The following is a 19,826-nucleotide window of genomic DNA, read 5'->3' as shown; positions in this document are numbered from 1 at the left end:
TGCACCAAGCTTGTGGCATCATATTCAAGAAGACTTGAAGCTGTAATTGCTGCCAAAGGTGCATCAACAAAGTATTGAGCAAAGGCTGTGAATACGTATGGACATGTGATTTCTAAGTTTTTTTTTTATTTTTAATAAATTTGCAAAAAACAAAAAAAACATTTTTCATGTTGTCATTATGGGGTGCTGTGAGTAGCATTTTGAGGGAAAAAAAAGATTTAATCCATTTTGGAATAAGGGTGTAACATAACAAAATGTGGAAAAAGTGAAGTGCTGTGAATACTTTTCAGATGCACTGTACCCTGCCTCTTGCCCAGTGTCTGCTGGTATAGGCTCCAAACCCCCCTGACCCTTGATCGGAGTAAGTGGGTATAGAAAATGAAGGGGGAAGAAACATGGAATAAACACGCCTGTTGCATCCTTTGTTTTAAGGGGGAAGAAGGCTGCATTCATCAGGCCATATTCCAAGGAGCTGTCAAAGTAAGACAGCCTAGTCACGCCCTATGACACGTGCATTCAAACAACCAGGAGGGAACGCGAGCAAATCCGGGGAAAACATGCGGATTAAATATCTACGTAATTCAATCATTCAGTGTGTTGTTACAAAAAAACTTATAATGGCGAGGATAAATCAACATAGGCCACAAAGAAGCTTCAGTGATATTGGAAAGAGCGTGAAGCAGTTGGACTCGTGTTTGATCAATCAAGAATTAACAGACACGTGAGAATGAGGTTAGCAATCCCTAAGGAACAGGGTTGGGAGCCACTGCTCGAGAGAATTAATGAGGCAGCTGGTGATATTTTAAAAATAGGACCACCTACTGAAACCTACCCACCTCCAGCAACAACTCCCTGAAGCCCAGCGCCTGCCTGCAGAGAGGATTGTGGAGCAGGTTTAGCAGATCTGCTGCGGGTACGTGAACGTGCACACGTACCTGGTGCTGTGCCTCTTCCAGGTTGGCACCGGCCCACAGTGACAGGCCCAGGCGATGTCGTAGCTTTGCTTCATCTTCTCTCATGCCTAACTGCTCTGCCAAGCGCAGACCTGAAAATAGAAGCGAGACCAGAGAAGATCAGACAGAAAAACAAAGTCCTCAGCCTGCCAGCTCCCAGAGGCTGATCTGGAAAATCTCTGAAAGTCATCACACTCATGACAACTGCTGTGAACTTGTACAGAGCTGAGGGGCCTCAAATGTGCCATTCTTCTCTCACTTTTGTCTTTCTGTGCCTCAGCCTCGTCATTCTGACACATCTGAGCTGAAACTTGTTCTTTTTACATTCTCTCTGCTCCCGGCTTCTCTCAGACACGTTTCATCCTCCCTGCTGGGAGACACTCACAGGCTGCATTTAGTTCTCATTAGACTCTCGGTTTGAGCAGAATCTCATCAAACATCAACTTTCGATTCATGCTTCTGCTTTCTTCTGTCTGTCTGTGTGATGTTCTGCATCTGTGATACATTTGTATTTGTCAGGGAGGTTAATTAGAGGCAAAGCAAATGTTTCTCCAGCGATGTCCTCACCTCAACCCCGAGTCAAACTGCTCACTGCTGCTTGACTTAACGCTCAATTAAAATCCAGAGGATCTGAAGTGACAATCTGTGCTCACGCCTGACAGGCCTGACCGAGCCTGGAGGAGCTCAGACGTGAACCCAGCCGCTCAATTCAATCAAGATCACCTTTTAATTAGTCCCAGCCTTAATGTCTGTGCATGTGTATTTTTATAACATCAGGCAAGAAAATCTAATATTTCGTGTGGACATTTTCAAAATAAGACGCAGAATGTGACAGGATTACTGACAGGAAGCAGCCTGTTAGAATCCACCCAGAAGAGCAAACATCCGAGTTCTAAATGCACCTTCAGACTCGTCGTCAGTTTTCACTGTGACAGATTTGCAACTTTACCTTTGCCTGAGCCAATAGAGAAGAAGTGCTGTTTGTACCCAAACCCCCTTAACCCCTTCTAAGCCTGTATGTCCCCATCGATGGGAAATTTCAATTTTATTTGTGAGATGGATGGATGCATAGCTTTTATTGTCATTGTCATTACAACAACAAGCTTTCTGCACTCACATTCCACAGACAAACAGCAATTAATGCACAATTATTACTTGTTTACCGTAATAATGGCAAATCAAATCAAATCAAATCAATTTTATTTATATAGCACCAAATCACAACAAACAGTTGCCCCAAGGCGCTTTATATTTTAAGGCAAAAACCATACAATAATGACAAAAAAACCCCAACGGTCAAAACGACCCCCTATGAGCAAGCACTTGGCGACAGTGGGAAGGAAAGCTCCCTTTTAACAGGAAGAAACCTCCAGCAGAACCAAGCTCAGGGAGGGGCAGTCTTCTGCTGGGACTGGTTGGGGCTGAGGGAGAGAACCAGGAAAAAGACATGCTGTGGAGGGGAGCAGAGATCAATCACTAATGATTAAATGCAGAGTGGTGCATACAGAGCAAAAAGAGAAAGAAACAGTGCATCATGGGAACCCCCCAGCAGTCTACGTCTATAGCAGCATAACTAATGGATGGTTCAGGGGCACCTGATCCACAATCAAACCTGTTAAAAAAGTCGTTAAACTGGTTTGCTCTGTCCACACCCCCATCTACTGGGCTGCAGCTGCTGTTTTTGCAGCCTGTGATGGTTTTCATTGCATCCCAGACCTCCTTCATGTTGTTGTCTTGCAGCTTTCTCTCCACCTTCTTCCTGTACGACTCCTTGGCCTCTTTAAGGCGAGCCTTTAGTTCCCGCTGTACACGCCTAAGCTCCGTCCCATCTCCGTCTTTGAACGCCCTCTTCTTTTGGTTTAGAAGATTCTTGACATCGCTGGTGATCCAGGGCTTGTTGTTTGGAAAGCAACGTACAGTTTTTATGGGAACAGCAACGTCCCTACAGATGTTCAGGTAGCCCGTGATGCAGTGTGTCACCCCATCAATGTCCTCACCATGTGTGTCCTGCAGCACGCTCCAGTCAGTAGTCTCGAAGCAGTCCCTGAGAGCTTCTTCTGCCTCAGGAGACCAGACTCTGAATGAACGTGTAGTAATGGGCTGCCTCAGTACCAGTGGTTTGTACTGAGGCTGTAGAAAAACCAGATTGTGATCTGATTTTCCCAGTGGTGGTAGTGGAGTAGCTGTGTATGCTTCCCTCACGTTGGCATACATCAGATCAATAGACCTGTTCTTTCTGGTGGGACAGTCCACAAACTGATGAAAAGCAGGGAGAGTGGAGTTCAGTGTGACATGATTAAAATCACCAGAGATCATGAAGAAGGCCTCAGGGTGTTGTGTCTGCAGCGCTGCGATGGTGGAGTGGATGACGTCACACGCCGCCTGTGCGTCAGCCCGTGGAGGAATGTAAACACACGTAAAGATGGTGTGTGTGAACTCCCTCGGCATGTAATACGGTCGGAGACTCACCGCCATCAGTTCAATGTCCCGACAACAGACAATCTCCTTTATGTTTCACTGCGGTATTGTATCACTTCCTGTTCCGGAGCACAGCGGTGTTTTTCTGTATCTGTTAGCTGTTTAATCTGCGCAGTTAGATTGATCTAGTTATCTAGATTACGATTTGTTTCCCAGCGTAATCTTTACGTGCCTTAACTAAAGCACTCCTTCTGCTGAATCACCTCTAAATTATTTACACATTATTCACTTTGCGTGTTTTTAGGAATCCGCTAGCTTAGCGTAGCTACTACCTCTTAGCCGATTTAGCATGGCGGCTTCTCCTGTCTCTCCCGCACTTTTCTGCTCTGGGTGTGAAATGTTTAGTTATTCCTCGGCCTCCTTTAGCAGTACCGGTACTTGTAATAAGTGTACCTTATTCGTAGCTTTGGAGGCCAGGCTGGGCGAATTGGAGACTCGGCTCCGCACCGTGGAAAATTCTACAGCTAGCCAGGCCCCTGTAGTCGGTGCGGACCAAGGTAGCTTAGCCGCCGTTAGTTCCCCTCTGGCAGATCCCGAGCAGCCGAGAAAGCAGGCCGACTGGGTGACTGTGAGGAGGAAGCGTAGCCCTAAACAGAAGCCCCGTGTACACCGCCACACCCGTTCACATTTCTAACCGTTTTTCCCCACTCGACGACACACCCGCCGAGGATCAAACTCTGGTTATTGGCGACTCTGTTTTGAGAAATGTGAAGTTAGCGACACCAGCAACCATAGTCAATTGTCTTCCGGGGGCCAGAGCAGGCGACATTGAAGGAAATTTGAAACTGCTGGCTAAGGCTAAGCGTAAATTTGGTAAGATTGTAATTCACGTCGGCAGTAATGACACCCGGTTACGCCAATCGGAGGTCACTAAAATTAACATTAAATCGGTGTGTAACTTTGCAAAACAATGTCGGACTCTGTAGTTTTCTCTGGGCCCCTCCCCAATCGGACCGGGAGTGACATGTTTAGCCACATGTTCTCCTTGAATTGCTGGCTGTCTGAGTGGTGTCCAAAAAATGAGGTGGGCTTCATAGATAATTGGCAAAGCTTCTGGGGAAAACCTGGTCTTGTTAGGAGAGACGGCATCCATCCCACTTTGGATGGAGCAGCTCTCATTTCTAGAAATCTGGCCAATTTTCTTAAATCCTCCAAACCGTGACTATCCAGGGTTGGGACCAGGAAGCAGAGTTGTAGTCTTACACACCTCTCTGCAGCTTCTCTCCCCCTGCCATCCCCTCATTACCCCATCCCAGTAGAGACGGTGCCTGCTCCCAGACTACCAATAACCAGCAAAAATCTATTTAAGCATAAAAATTCAAAAAGAAAAAATAATATAGCACCTTCAACTGCACCACAGACTAAAACAGTTAAATGTGGTCTATTAAACATTAGGTCTCTCTCTTCTAAGTCCCTGTTGGTAAATGATATAATAATTGATCAACATATTGATTTATTCTGCCTTACAGAAACCTGGTTACAGCAGGATGAATATGTTAGTTTAAATGAGTCAACACCCCCGAGTCACACTAACTGTCAGAATGCTCGTAGCACGGGCCGGGGCGGAGGATTAGCAGCAATCTTCCATTCCAGCTTATTAATTAATCAAAAACCCAGACAGAGCTTTAATTCATTTGAAAGCTTGTCTCTTAGTCTTGTCCATCCAAACTGGAAGTCCCAAAAACCAGTTTTATTTGTTATTATCTATCGTCCACCTGGTCATTACTGTGAGTTTCTCTGTGAATTTTCAGACCTTTGTCTGACTTAGTGCTTAGCTCAGATAAGATATTATAGTGGGCGATTTTAACATCCACACAGATGCTGAGAATGACAGCCTCAACACTGCATTTAATCTATTATTAGACTCTATTGGCTTTGCTCAAAAAGTAATGAGTCCACCCACCACTTTAATCATATCTTAGATCTTGTTCTGACTTATGGTATGGAAATAGAAGACTTAACAGTATTCCCTGAAAACTCCCTTCTGTCTGATCATTTCTTAATAACATTTACATTTACTCTGATGGACTACCCAGCAGTGGGGAATAAGTTTCATTACACTAGAAGTCTTTCAGAAAGCGCTGTAACTAGGTTTAAGGATATGATTCCTTCTTTATGTTCTCTAATGCCATATACCAACACAGTGCAGAGTAGCTACCTAAACTCTGTAAGGGAGATAGAGTATCTCGTCAATAGTTTTACATCCTCATTGAAGACAACTTTGGATGCTGTAGCTCCTCTGAAAAAGAGAGCTTTAAATCAGAAGTGTCTGACTCCGTGGTATAACTCACAAACTCGCAGCTTAAAGCAGATAACCGTAAGTTGGAGAGGAAATGGCGTCTCACTAATTTAGAAGATCTTCACTTAGCCTGGAAAAAGAGTCTGTTGCTCTATAAAAAGCCCTCCGTAAAGCTAGGACATCTTTCTACTCATCACTAATTGAAGAAAATAAGAACAACCCCAGGTTTCTTTTCAGCACTGTAGCCAGGCTGACAAAGAGTCAGAGCTCTATTGAGCTGAGTATTCCATTAACTTTAACTAGTAATGACTTCATGACTTTCTTTGCTAACAAAATTTTAACTATTAGAGAAAAAATTACTCATAACCATCCCAAAGACGTATCGTTATCTTTGGCTGCTTTCAGCGATGCCGGTATTTGGTTAGACTCTTTCTCTCCGATTGTTCTGTCTGAGTTATTTTCATTAGTTACTTCATCCAAACCATCAACATGTTTATTAGACCCCCATTCCTACCAGGCTGCTCAAGGAAGCCCTACCATTATTTAATGCTTCGATCTTAAATATGATCAATCTATCTTTGTTAGTTGGCTATGTACCACAGGCTTTTAAGGTGGCAGTAATTAAACCATTACTTAAAAAGTCATCACTTGACCCAGCTATCTTAGCTAATTATAGGCCAATCTCCAACCTTCCTTTTCTCTCAAAATTCTTGAAAGGGTAGTTGTAAAACAGCTAACTGATCATCTGCAGAGGAATGGTCTATTTGAAGAGTTTCAGTCAGGTTTTAGAATTCATCATAGTACAGAAACAGCATTAGTGAAGGTTACAAATGATCTTCTTATGGCCTCGGACAGTGGACTCATCTCTGTGCTTGTTCTGTTAGACCTCAGTGCTGCTTTTGATACTGTTGACCATAAAATTTTATTACAGAGATTAGAGCATGCCATAGGTATTAAAGGCACTGCGCTGCGGTGGTTTGAATCATATTTGTCTAATAGATTACAATTTGTTCATGTAAATGGGGAATCTTCTTCACAGACTAAGGTTAATTGACGCGGTGAAGCGGCGATATAAACCCTCGGTTCCGTCGGTGGTCATGGGGAATGTTAACTCGCTGACCAACAAATCCGATGAGCTGGCAGGACTGGTGAAGAATCAGAGGTTCTACAGGGAGTATAGTCTACTGTGTTTCACGGAGACGTGGCTCACTAGCGATACTCCGGATGCTAACGTGGAGCTACCTGGATTCACCATGCTGAGAGCAGACAGGAACGCGATGTGAAGCGGCAAGCGTAAAGGTGGGGGACTCGCACTGTTTATTAACAACAGATGGTGCAACCCTAGTCATCAATCAATCAATCAATCAATTTTTTTATATAGCGCCAAATCACAACAAACAGTTGCCCCAAGGCGCTTTATATTGTAAGGCAAGGCCATACAATAATTATGTAAAACCCCAACGGTCAAAACGACCCCCTGTGAGCAAGCACTTGGCTACAGTGGGAAAGAAAAACTCCCTTTAACAGGAAGAAACCTCCAGCAGAACCAGGCTCAGGGAGGGGCAGTCTTCTGCTGGGACTGGTTGGGGCTGAGGGAGAGAACCAGGAAAAAGACATGCTGTGGAGGGGAGCAGAGATCGATCACTAATGATTAAATGCAGAGTGGTGCATACAGAGCAAAAAGAGAAAGAAACAGTGCATCATGGGAACCCCCCAGCAGTCTACGTCTATAGCAGCATAACTAAGGGATGGTTCAGGGTCACCTGATCCAGCCCTAACTATAAGCTTTAGCAAAAAGGAAAGTTTTAAGCCTAATCTTAAAAGTAGAGAGGGTGTCTGTCTCCCTGATCTGAATTGGGAGCTGGTTCCACAGGAGAGGAGCCTGAAAGCTGAAGGCTCTGCCTCCCATTCTACTCTTACAAACCCTAGGAACTACAAGTAAGCCTGCAGTCTGAGAGCGAAGCGCTCTATTGGGGTGATATGGTACTACGAGGTCCCTAAGATAAGATGGGACCTGATTATTCAAAACCTTATAAGTAAGAAGAAGAATTTTAAATTCTATTCTAGAATTAACAGGAAGCCAATGAAGAGAGGCCAATATGGGTGAGATATGCTCTCTCCTTCTAGTCCCCGTCAGTACTCTAGCTGCAGCATTTTGAATTAACTGAAGGCTTTTTAGGGAACTTTTAGGACAACCTGATAATAATGAATTACAATAGTCCAGCCTAGAGGAAATAAATGCATGAATTAGTTTTTCAGCATCACTCTGAAACAAGACCTTTCTGATTTTAGAGATATTGCGTAAATGCAAAAAAGCAGTCCTACATATTTGTTTAATATGCGCTTTGAATGACATATCCTGATCAAAAATGACTCCAAGATTTCTCACAGTATTACTAGAGCTCAGGGTAATGCCATCCAGAGTAAGGATCTGGTTAGACACCATGTTTCTAAGATTTGTGAGGCCAAGTACAATAACTTCAGTTTTATCTGAGTTTAAAAGCAGGAAATTAGAGGTCATCCATGTCTTTATGTCTGTAAGACAATCCTGCAGTTTAGCTAATTGGTGTGTGTCCTCTGGCTTCATGGATAGATAAAGCTGGGTATCATCTGCGTAACAATGAAAATTTAAGCAATACCGTCTAATAATACTGCCTAAGGGAAGCATGTATAAAGTGAATAAAATTGGTCCTAGCACAGAACCTTGTGGAACTCCATAATTAACTTTAGTCAATGGGAGAGAAAGAGTCTAACCAAATACCAGCATCACTGAAAGCAGCCAAAGATAATGATATGTCTTTGGGATGGTTATGAGTAATTTTTTCTCTAATAGTTTATACTTTATTAGCAAAGAAAGTCATGAAGTCATTACTAGTTAACGTTAATGGAATACTCAGCTCAATAGAGCTCTGACTCTTTGTCAGCCTGGCTACAGTGCTGAAAAGAAACCTGGGGTTGTTCTTATTTTCTTCAATTAGTGATGAGTAGTAAGATGTCCTAGCTTTATGGAGGGCTTTTTTATAGAGCAACAGACTCTTTTTCCAGGCTAAGTGAAGATCTTCTAAATTAGTGAGACGCCATTTCCTCTCCAACTTACGGGTTATCTGCTTTAAGCTGCGAGTTTGTGAGTTATACCATGGAGTCAAGCACTTCTGATTTAAGGCTCTCTTTTTCAGAGGAGCTACAGCATCCAAAGTTGTCTTCAATGAGGATGTAAAACTACTGACGAGATAATCTATCTCACTCACAGAGTTTAGGTAGCTACTCTGCACTGTGTTGGTATATGGCATTGGAGAACATAAAGAAGGAATCATATCCTTAAAGCTAGTTACAGCGCTTTCTGAAAGACGTCTACTGTAATGAAACTTATTCCACACTGCTGGGTAGTCCATCAGAGTAAATGTAAATGTTATTAAGAAATGATCAGACAGAAGGGAGTTTTCAGGGAATACTGTTAAGTCTTCAATTTCCATACCATAAGTCAGAACAAGATCTAAGGTATGATTAAAGTGGTGGGTGGACTCATTTACATTTTGAGCAAAGCCAATCGAGTCTAACAATAGATTAAATGCAGTGTTGAGGCTGTCATTTTCAGCATCTGTGTGGATGTTAAAATCGCCCACTATAATGATCTTATCTGAGCTAAGCACTAAGTCAGACAAAAGGTCTGAAAAGTCACAAAGAAACTCACAGTAATGACCAGGTGGACGATAGATAATAACAAATAAAACTGTTTTTTGGGGACTTCCAATTTGGATGGACAAGACTAAGAGTCAAGCTTTCAAATGAATTAAAGCTCTGTCTGGGTTTTGGATTAATTAATAAGCTGGAATGGAAGATTGCTGCTAATCCTCCGCCTCGGCCCGTGCTACGAGCGTTCTGGCAGTTAGTGTGACTTGGGGGTGTTGACTCATTTAAACTAACATATTCATCCTGCTGTAACCAGGTTTCTGTAAGGCAGAATAAATCAATATGTTGATCAATTATTATATCATTTACTAACAGGGACTTAGAAGAGAGAGATCTAATGTTTAAAAGACCACATTTAATTGTTTTAGTCTGTGGTGCAGTTGAAGGTGCTATATTATTTTTTCTTTTTGAATTTTTATGCTTAAATAGATTTTTACTGGTTGTTGGTAGTCTGGGAGCAGGCACCGTCTCTACGGGGATGGGGTACTGGGGGGATGGTAGGGGGAGAGAAGCTGCAGCTGTTGTAGTCTTACACACGTAAGACTACAACTCTGCTTCCTGGTCCCAACCCTGGATAGTCACGGTTTGGAGGATTTAAGAAAATTGGCCAGATTTCTAGAAATGAGAGCTGCTCCATCCAAAGTGGGATAGATGCCGTCTCTCCTAACAAGACCAGGTTTTCTCCAGAAGCTTTGCCAATTATCTATGAAGCCCACCTCATTTTTTGGACACCACTCAGATAGCCAGCAATTCAGGGAGAACATGTTATGTGTCGGACGCAGCTCGGAGAACCGACCACCGTTTGAAGGACCCAGTATGAAATAAGCAGAGCACGGTACAAAGGCTAACTGAATTTAATACATAACAGTGATACAAAATACAACAAAAGAAAGTGCGGTCTGGCGTGGTGCGCTCCCAGCAGTGCAAACGGTCCGGAGCTAGAAGCTGTTCGGACCCAAGGACCCCGCCGACACCCTCCAGGTGGCCGCAACAAACCGAGTCTGTGAAAGAAGGAACCATTATGTGAGTCCACACTCTACACACAGAGAGAACACTTAAAGGTGTACAAACAGCAAACACTTCCTGGCTTGATTACTAATCAGCTTCCCAACCTGCAGGCATGGAACATCCAGTTCACAAAACTCCTGCAGTGGAAGCCGATACATGACTAACATACAGCTCAATATAATAAAGGTGTGAGGGACACCACATTTACTGACTGTATAAATGTTAGTCACAAAATCTAACGTACCTCAGGAAGTGTGCTGACGAGCGTGAGACCTCACCCCCTCCTCTTTCACAGACCGTGCATCAAACCCTGGACGTTCTCTGCATCCACTGATGATGAGATGGCTCCCGAGACGACGATCTCACCCGTCTGGTCACAAGGTCGAGTCTCTGGCAAATACACACTGTATACTCCAGTCTTAAATGCCACCATGTTCCAATCCATATAGATGCACCACAGCTGTGAGTCCTGACGAGCCGCAGGTGATCAGGGTGAGGTCCTGATAACCTCAGCAACACAGCCACTCAGTCCCAAATGCAAGCCACCTGGAAGGAAAACCAAAAGACAGAAACAAAAAGGCAGCCAGGCCCCCCCAGCCATACAACAGAACATGCGGCTAAACATGTCACTCCCGGTCCGATTGGGGAGGGGCCCAGAGAAAACTACAGAGTCCGACATTGTTATTGCAAAGTTACACACCGATTCAATATTAATTTTAGTGACCTCCGATTGGCGTAACCGGGTGTCATTACTGCCGACGTGAATTACAATCTTACCAGATTTATGCTTAGCCTTAGCCAGCAGTTTCAAATGTGGGAATGGCACACATAAGAATTAAGACAACACATATACATTTGACACTGTTTATGTGCACTAAACATCCATGTAGGAAGGAGGTAAAAGGAAAAACTCAGTCCATGTGTAAGTCAGTTATTGTCTTTGTGGGTTGAGATAAGAATGGAGCCGAATAATCTCACCAAGGCCTGAATAAATTCCTCTGGAGGTAAACAGTGGGCAATTTGTCCTTGAGGCTAGATAGCCTGGAGTGTTGTAGCTGAGCAGTGAAAAACACTTTTAACAGTTCCACTTGAACAACCAAATCCCAATTATGAATTTAGAATATTCCCAATAAATGAATTAAGAATAATGAGGCGGGTGGTGGGGGCTAAAAACATGTTTAAAATTTTTGAAAAGGGTGTAAAATGTGTAAAGGAATAGACAGTTCCTTAAAAATACACAAATACTTTTAAAATGTGTTCTGATGTATAAAAGAATAAAAAGAAACACACAAAGATGTTGAAATTGTGTGTATGTGTGTCGTGGGGGGGGGGGGGAGCAGCTATTCATTTGTTCTCTGGGGGGTGGGGGGTGCTCACTCTCCCACACTTTGAAACCCCCTGCCTTTGGGTATTGTTAGGGACACAATACCCTCGATGACAATACCCAAGCTACTTGATGACATCACCCACAGGTGATGTCATCAAGTAGCTTGGGTGCAGGCATTAAAAATTATGACTGGCTAATTGCCTCAGTAACTGTGGAGTAACAGTGGACATAACATGACCAAGCTCTTGATTCCTGCTAATTATTGCTAACAGTACTAAAATACAAATTACATAAAACTTCAGTCTACAGAAATACTGGAGAACAAACTTCTTTGATGGTTCGTTCATTTGTACAAGTAACTGTGCAGTAAGCCAAACTATCACAGATATAAAGTGCTCATAAAGGACAGACTCGGTCCACAGTGGGTTTCAGTCTCTGCTAGCAGGGTCATGGATTCATCACAGCTCTTACTCAACAAATTACTCACACCTTTATGGCTTAAAATAACTTAAACTGGTAAGTTAAAAAATAAAATTCACTGCCATAAAACTGTCACAAAGAGGGAAACCAGCTAAAATGGTTAGTTTAAAAAAGGACTATTTCAGGCTCCATTGTATAATAAGAAATAAGTATTTCCTCCATTCTGTCAGGTTTGACTGGGTGCCATAAGTCTTCTTCCAGTATGGGCACTCAGTTTTTGAGAACACCCTACCTGACGCTGATTTACCATCTGGGTAATTCTACTAAACAGTGCAAATTTGTAGTGGTAAGATTAAATATGGCCAGATTTTGCTGTGGTTGTAATTCAATTACCATAGACTTGCCCATATTCTAGTGGTTAGCATCCAGGTCTCATGACTGTACAGTAAGATGGGAAACACCAGAACCATAACGACTTGGGACCCTCACTGTCCCCATTCCTGAGACAGAACCAGCTTTAGTCTGACAGAAGGTTGGAAAAGATGCACTGATATCACGTATTGGTAAGACACGAACCACAAGGACCCTAAAAACTTGGGCCTTCGATCTTCAGCAAAAGCTACCCACACTTGTGGGACCTTTGATGATGATCACCTGAAGGCACTGTTAGTTTTGATCTGTGTTAGTATATAGTGTTGCATTTTGGAAGCAGGTACAAGTTCATCCCTACAGTCTATGGTTCATCCCTGACTTATGAAGGATACAATTTTGTGGACACAGCAACATTGTTCTAGTTGACAAAACTCAGTGTCCAATACAGCAGGAAAGTGGTGAGAAAATGAGCGTATATCATTATTCTCAAAAGCAAAAAACTAAGATGATTTAACGCTCTTTGACTTTCTCTACTATCTAATCTATGAGCTCAGATATGACACCTTACCTTCCTGTAGGTACATCACAGCCTGTGCATAGTTTGCTAGTGCATGGTGTATTCTTCCCAAGCTCCCGTAGGCCAACGTTTTCGCCATCAGATCGTTCGTCTGTGCTGCTACACTCAGGTGCTGCTCCTGGAAGACCACCGCCCTCTCGTAGTTTCCTAGAGCTTCATAGGTCAGGCCTAAGTTGCCATAAGCTCGGCCCTGGCTCCTCACACATCCAGTCTGCTCGGCTATGTCCAAAGCTCTTTGGTGCCACTGTAGTGGGAAAGTGTGGTCACATGGGTGGATGTGTACTAAACACTTGTGATGGGTTACGGATCTGTACAAACCTGCAGCGCTGTCTCATTGTCGCCCATTAGTTGATAAACGCCTCCAAGGGCGTTGCTCGCCTCAGCTTCCAGGGGTTTGTCCTAACAGATAAAGTAAGATTCACGATACATTTTAATTTTCATGATGTTAGTTTTCCAAAGAAGATCAATTTTGTTTGAAGGCTGAACCAAGAAGCTTTGTCCGTCCTTACCCCTGCTGTACGAGCAATGTTCAGCTGGTGCTCCAGGCAGGACAGGGCCTGCTCGTAGTTGCCTAGCTGACTGTGTAAGGTGCCCAGCTCCCCGTAGGCCTGGGCCTTACCCCCGCCTTCTCCACCCAGCTCATGTGCTACCACCAGTCGCTTCTCAAAGCACACCAATGCCTGCTGCAGACTACCCAGAGACCTGAAAAATTAGGAACGTAAGGTTCAGTCATCAAATAATTTCTGATTACTGTATTTTCCAGACTATAAGGTGTTTTTTTGTTTGTTTGTTTTTTGCTAAGTTAAGAGGTCCTGCAACTAATATGTCAAAAATAGGGGCATAATGATACACAAAAATAACAGTTAGGTATGTTTTCAGTCCAGTGGAAACAAGAAACACAACATTAACTATACTTTGCCTGTGTTCTTTAGGCTAGTGTGTGAATGAATAGTCTTTTCTGATTGTTACAAAATAATGTTTTTCTTGAATTCCCATGAAATATATGTTTAAAAATTAATACATTTAAAAATTATACTCCAGTGAGTCATAATAGTCCAGAAAATACCGTAGTTTTATTCTTGTAAGCACATAACAGCATGAAACAGAACCTATTACCTTCAGCTCCTGTGAAATACACAACACCAGTTCTTTAAATATAACAAGCCATCGCCCCCCCCAATGAAAGAGACTCATATAGGCAACGTAAGGACCGAAAGAAGACATAAGGTTGGTTCAGAATAAAACAGGACTTTGAATATGCTCCAAATAAAACAGTTCTAAAAAGCAACATACAGACAGATTGTGTTGACTGGTACAAACAAACACCTTCTCTCTGCTCATTACCACCTCAGTCACACTCCAGAGAGCAGCATTAGACTGAAACAGAGACATGGATGAAACCCATCATTAAGGCTTGTTGTACTGTCAGCGAACATCATTTACGGAGGCTGGAATGAAAACGGCTGACACAGAGACAAAACGCTTTTTGACAGGAAGTGAAAAAACTACTTCAGATTCTGTCTGTGTTTGTTGCTGTCATTACTGCAACTGGATTACGGCTGTCTGGAATGATGTTATGAAGCTAATTCAAAACGTGTAACGTAACACAGTGCAAATATTTTACAGAAGAACAATTCAAAAATTATAAAATCAATGATGAAGATTTTTCAATTATACATTTCAACAGCAGAAGTCTTTCTCGTAATCTGTCCACTATTAATGATTGTTTGAAAACATCCAAAAAAACGTTTTTCAGTTATTGCAATTTCAGAAACATGGTTAAATGAGGATAATAAAGATCTGGTATATCTTGATGGTTATGAATTGTTCCTGGTTAATAGGCAGACGAGAAGGGGCGGAGGCGTTGCATTGTTTGTAAGGTCAGATTATAAGTGTAAACTCATTAACAACATGTCATTTACAGTGGACAACATCATGGAATGTGTTACCATAGAAATGACATCTATAAACTCCAAAAACATAGTTGTTAGTTGCATTTACAGAGCTCCTGGGACAAATATTGACACCTTTGAAGACATTATCTTAGGAATGTACAACAAAATCAACAGAAATAAGCATTTATTTGTCTGTGGAGATTTCAATATAGATTTTTTAAACCCTCACAATCATCCACAAATTACCTCATTTATAAACACCTTGTACTGTTTAGGACTGTTTCCAACCATCATTCATCCTAGCAGAATAACTATGGACTCAACAACTCTCATTGACAATATTTTAACTAACGTTATATCCGGTAATCTTAGTGGGGGACTACTGGTCAGTGATATCAGTGATCACTTGCCAGTTTTCTCAGTCTTTGCATTGGAGGGTTGTTGTAAGTATCGAAGCAATATCAAATTCATGAGTAGAAAAGTAACACCTGAAACAACTGATAATTTAAGGGAGGATTTATCAAGTCAGAATTGGTCAGATGTTTTTGTTGATGATGTTGACAGGTCATATGATGCTTTCATTTCCATTTTTTCCAGTTTGTATAATAAACACTGTCCATTTGTTGACAAAATATATAGAAATCAATATAGCAACAAACCATGGATAACTAAGGGACTTCAGAGGGCATGTAAAAAGAAAAACGTACTACATAAACATTTCATAAAACTACGAACTAAGGAAGCTGAAAGTAAGTGTAAAACATATAAGAATAAGTTAATCAATATCATGAGACTCAGTAAAAAAATATATTATAATGAGCTACTTGTCAAAAATAGAAATAACATCAAAAACACATGGAACATATTAAATGAAATAGTAAAAAAAGAATAGAGTAACTAGAGATTATCCTTCATTTTTTCAGAGTAACAACTACATCACGATTGATAACGACGAGTCTATTGCTGAACACTTTAATTAATACTTCGTTAATGTGGGTAAAAATCTTGCCAGAAAGATTGACTCATCAACTAAATCAACTAATAACTTCTGGGTAAATAATTCAACGTTTAACAAATCTGTTTCAATGTTCATTGGTGGTACTCATGAAAGGGAAATACTTGATCTGGTTCATGGTTCAAAAAGTAAGAAATCGACTGATTTTAATAATTTGGATATGGCTTTATTAAAAAAAGTTATTGATTGTATAGTAAAACCGTTCAATTATATTTGCAATATGTCACTAAGTACTGGTAAATTTCCTTCTCAAATGAAAATAGCCAAAGTAATTCCTCTATTTAAAACTGGTGACAAACACACATTTTCTAATTATAGACCTATATCACTCCTGCCACAATTTTCCAAAATTTTGGAAAAAATATTTGCTAAAAGATTAAATGATTATTTACTGAAGCATAACATCATTTGTGAAGAACAATATGGATTCAGAAGGTCTCGAACTACACTCAACAAAAATATAAACGCAACACTTTTGGTTTTGCTCCCATTTTGTATGAGATGAACTCAAAGATCTAAAACTTTTTCCACATACACAATATCACCATTTCCCTCAAATATTGTTCACAAACCAGTCGAAATCTGTGATAGTGAGCACTTCTCCTTTGCTGAGATAATCCATCCCACCTCACAGGTGTGCCATACCAAGATGCTGATTAGACACCATGATTAGTGCACAGGTGTGCCTTAGACTGCCCACAATAAAAGGCCACTCTGAAAGGTGCAGTTTTATCACACAGCACAATGCCACAGATGTCGCAAGATTTGAGGGAGCGTGCAATTGGCATGCTGACAGCAGGAATGTCAACCAGAGCTGTTGCTCGTGTATTGAATGTTCATTTCTCTACCATAAGCCGTCTCCAAAGGCGTTTCAGAGAATTTGGCAGTACATCCAACCAGCTTCACAACCACAGACCACGTGTAACCACACCAGCCCAGGACCTCCACATCCAGCATGTTCACCTCCAAGATCGTCTGAGACCAGCCACTCGGACAGCTGCTGAAACAATCGGTTTGCATAGCCAAAGAATTTCTGCACAAACTGTCAGAAACCGTCTCAGGGAAGCTCATCTGCATGCTCGTCGTCCTCATCGGGGTCTCGACCTGACTCCAGTTCGTCGTCGTAACTGACTTGAGTGGGCAAATGCTCACATTCGCTGGCGTTTGGCATGTTGGAGAGGTGTTCTCTTCACGGATGATGCGAAGGAGATGTGTTGCACTGCATGAGGCAAATGGTGGTCACACCAGATACTGACTGGTATCCCCCCCCCCCAATAAAACAAAACTGGACCTTTCAGAGTGGCCTTTTATTGTGGGCAGTCTAAGGCACACCTGTGCACTAATCATGGTGTCTAATCAGCATCTTGATATGGCACACTTGTGAGGTGGGATGGATTATCTCAGCAAAGGAGAAGTGCTCACTATCACAGATTTCGACTGGTTTGTGAACAATATTTGAGGGAAATGGTGATATTGTGTACGTGGAAAAAGTTTTAGATCTTTGAGTTCATCTCATACAAAATGGGAGCAAAACCAAAAGTGTTGCGTTTATATTTTTGTTGAGTATACATCACATGCTTTGATGGACTTTGTGGAAAGTATAGCAACTGCAATTGACAATAAACAATACACAATAGGTGTTTTTTTTTATTTACAGAAAGCGTTTGACACAATTAACCTTGGAATACTATTAATTAAACTGCAGAAATATGGAATCAGAGGTCTGGCATATGAATGGATAGCTAGTTATTTACAAGGCAGATTTCAGTATGTTCAATTCAATAATACAAATTCTGAACTCAGGGATGTCACATGTGGGGTGCCGCAGGGCTCAGTGCTGGGTCCTTTGTTGTTTATAATCTATATAAATGATATAAGTTGGGTGTCGAGTTCACTGAGATGTGTCTGTTGGGAAAGGTGTCGTAGCACGGACCCACAACAGGGGGCGCAAATGAACGGACAATGAGTAAGCCAAAAGGTAACAATTTAATGTTGTGATAATACACAACTAAAGTCACAGAATTTGCAGAGTCAATAAACACCAGGTGACGTGTGGGCAGGCTCGAAGATAGAAGACCCCTGGCGAGAGAGAAGCCGCGTCCCACACGGCCTGCACCACCAACGGTCTGAAGAACACCGGAGCCGCCAAGTCCCGAGTCCCCAGGTGGCCTCTGTCTTCGGCTGTCGACCCTGGTACTGCTGGTAGAAAGCAGAGATATGATGTGTGAGTGTGAGTCCGCACACTCAGTAATTCACAGTCCAAATACAGTTAGGAGGGAGCACCTCCACCTCCAAATCACACACACTCGTGCAGCTCCTGGTCAACCACTTATCTGAGATGGGGTGTGGGGCGAAGCCGTCGCTGTCACACCAAACGCCAGTCCTCTAGATAAGGCAACACTCCAGGAAAAACGGCTGCAATAGAAGTTCAAGTTATTACACACACAGTGTTAGTCAGCAGAGAAATTACTTTGGTACTGGTAGTCGATTTCTCGGCGAGGAGGTGGAGTTGCAGTCCAACCTTTATGGTGATGATGAGGATGAACGAGTGACAGCTGGTGCAGAGGAAGAATGACAGCTGTCACTTCTTCTGGGTCTGGCGCCCTCTCGTGCTTGGAGCCCGCACTCCAAGCAGGGTGCCCTCTGGTGGTGGTGGGCCAGCAGTACCTCCTCTTCAGCGGCCCACATAACAGTGTCCTTTTTGCGGATGATACAACTGTGTTCTGTAGCGGTGAAAATCGTGAACAGCTTCTGGACATAGTGGAGAAAGAACTGGAAAAATTTAAGGTTTGGTTTGACGCTAATAAGTTGTCACTCAACCTTGGGAAAACTAAATGTATTATATTTGGAAATAAACAGGCACCAAAATGTAAAACTTTAACTATAAACAATAAGGAAATTGAGTTAGTAACAGAGAATAAATTTTTAGGTGTTATAATTGATAATAAACTTAGCTGGAAACCACATATAAATTATGTGAAATCAAAATTGTCAAAAACTATAGCCATTTTGTATAAAGCCAAAGACCTACTGCCGCAAGAAGGGTTACTTACTTTATATCATTGTTATATGGCTGGGGGGGGGCCTGGCTGCCGGTTTGTTTGTCTGCTTGTTTTCCTCCCAGGTGGCGTGCATTTGGGACTGAGTGGCTGTGTTGCTGAGGCTGTCAGGACCTCACCCTGATCACCTGCGACTCGTCAGGACTCACAGCTGAGGTGCATCTGGATGGATTGGAGCATGTTGGCATTTAAGACTGGAGTGCACAGTGTGTATTTGCCAGAGACTCGACCTTGTGACCAGACGGGTGAGATCGTCGTCTCGGGAGCCATCTCATCAGCAGCGGATGCTGAGAAACGTCCAGGTTTGATGCACAGTCTGTGAAAGAGGAGGGGGTGAGGTCTCACGCTCGTCAGCACACTTCCTGAGGTACGTTAGATTTTGTGACTAACAGTTATACAGTCAGTAAATGTGGTGTCCCTCACACCTTATTGTATTGAGCTGTTTGTTAGTCATGTATCAGCTTCCACTGCAGTGGAGTTTTGTGAACGGGATGTTCCATGCCTGCAGGTTGGAAGCTGATCAGCAATCAAGCCAGGAAGTGTTTGCTGTTTGTACACCTTTAAGTGTTCTGTGTGTAGAGTGTGGACTCACATAATGGTTCCTTCTTTCACAGACTCGGTTGTTGCGGCCACCTGGGGGGTGTCGGCGGGGTCCTTGGGTCCGAAACAGCTTCTGGCTCCGGACCGTTAGCGCTGCTGGGAGCGCACCACGCCAGGCCTCACCTTTCTGTTCTTACATTTTCACTGTTATGTATTAAATTCAGTTAGCCTTTGTACCGTGCTCTGCTTATTT

At 42.5% G+C, this 19,826-nt stretch overlaps 1 protein-coding gene across 1 annotated transcript in view; it reads right to left on the bottom strand.

The window, feature by feature from the left end:
- ttc28 (tetratricopeptide repeat domain 28) overlaps nt 1–19,826 on the bottom strand; it is a 284,301-nt gene that overhangs the window by 33,359 nt on the left and 231,116 nt on the right. Inside the window, exons 15-18 of the mRNA XM_034192530.1 lie at nt 13,574–13,766; nt 13,383–13,463; nt 13,056–13,308; nt 936–1,045 (exon numbers count right to left, since the gene is read on the bottom strand). Of these exons, the coding sequence (XP_034048421.1) occupies nt 936–1,045; nt 13,056–13,308; nt 13,383–13,463; nt 13,574–13,766 (637 nt within the window). The remainder of the gene's footprint in view (nt 1–935; nt 1,046–13,055; nt 13,309–13,382; nt 13,464–13,573; nt 13,767–19,826) is intronic.

Source organism: Thalassophryne amazonica, chromosome 17 (genome assembly GCF_902500255.1).
Source record: "Thalassophryne amazonica chromosome 17, fThaAma1.1, whole genome shotgun sequence".
Lineage (NCBI taxonomy): Eukaryota > Metazoa > Chordata > Actinopteri > Batrachoidiformes > Batrachoididae > Thalassophryne > Thalassophryne amazonica.
The sequence above is the reverse complement of the archived record's forward strand: the minus strand, read 5'-3'. Positions and strand labels throughout refer to the sequence as shown.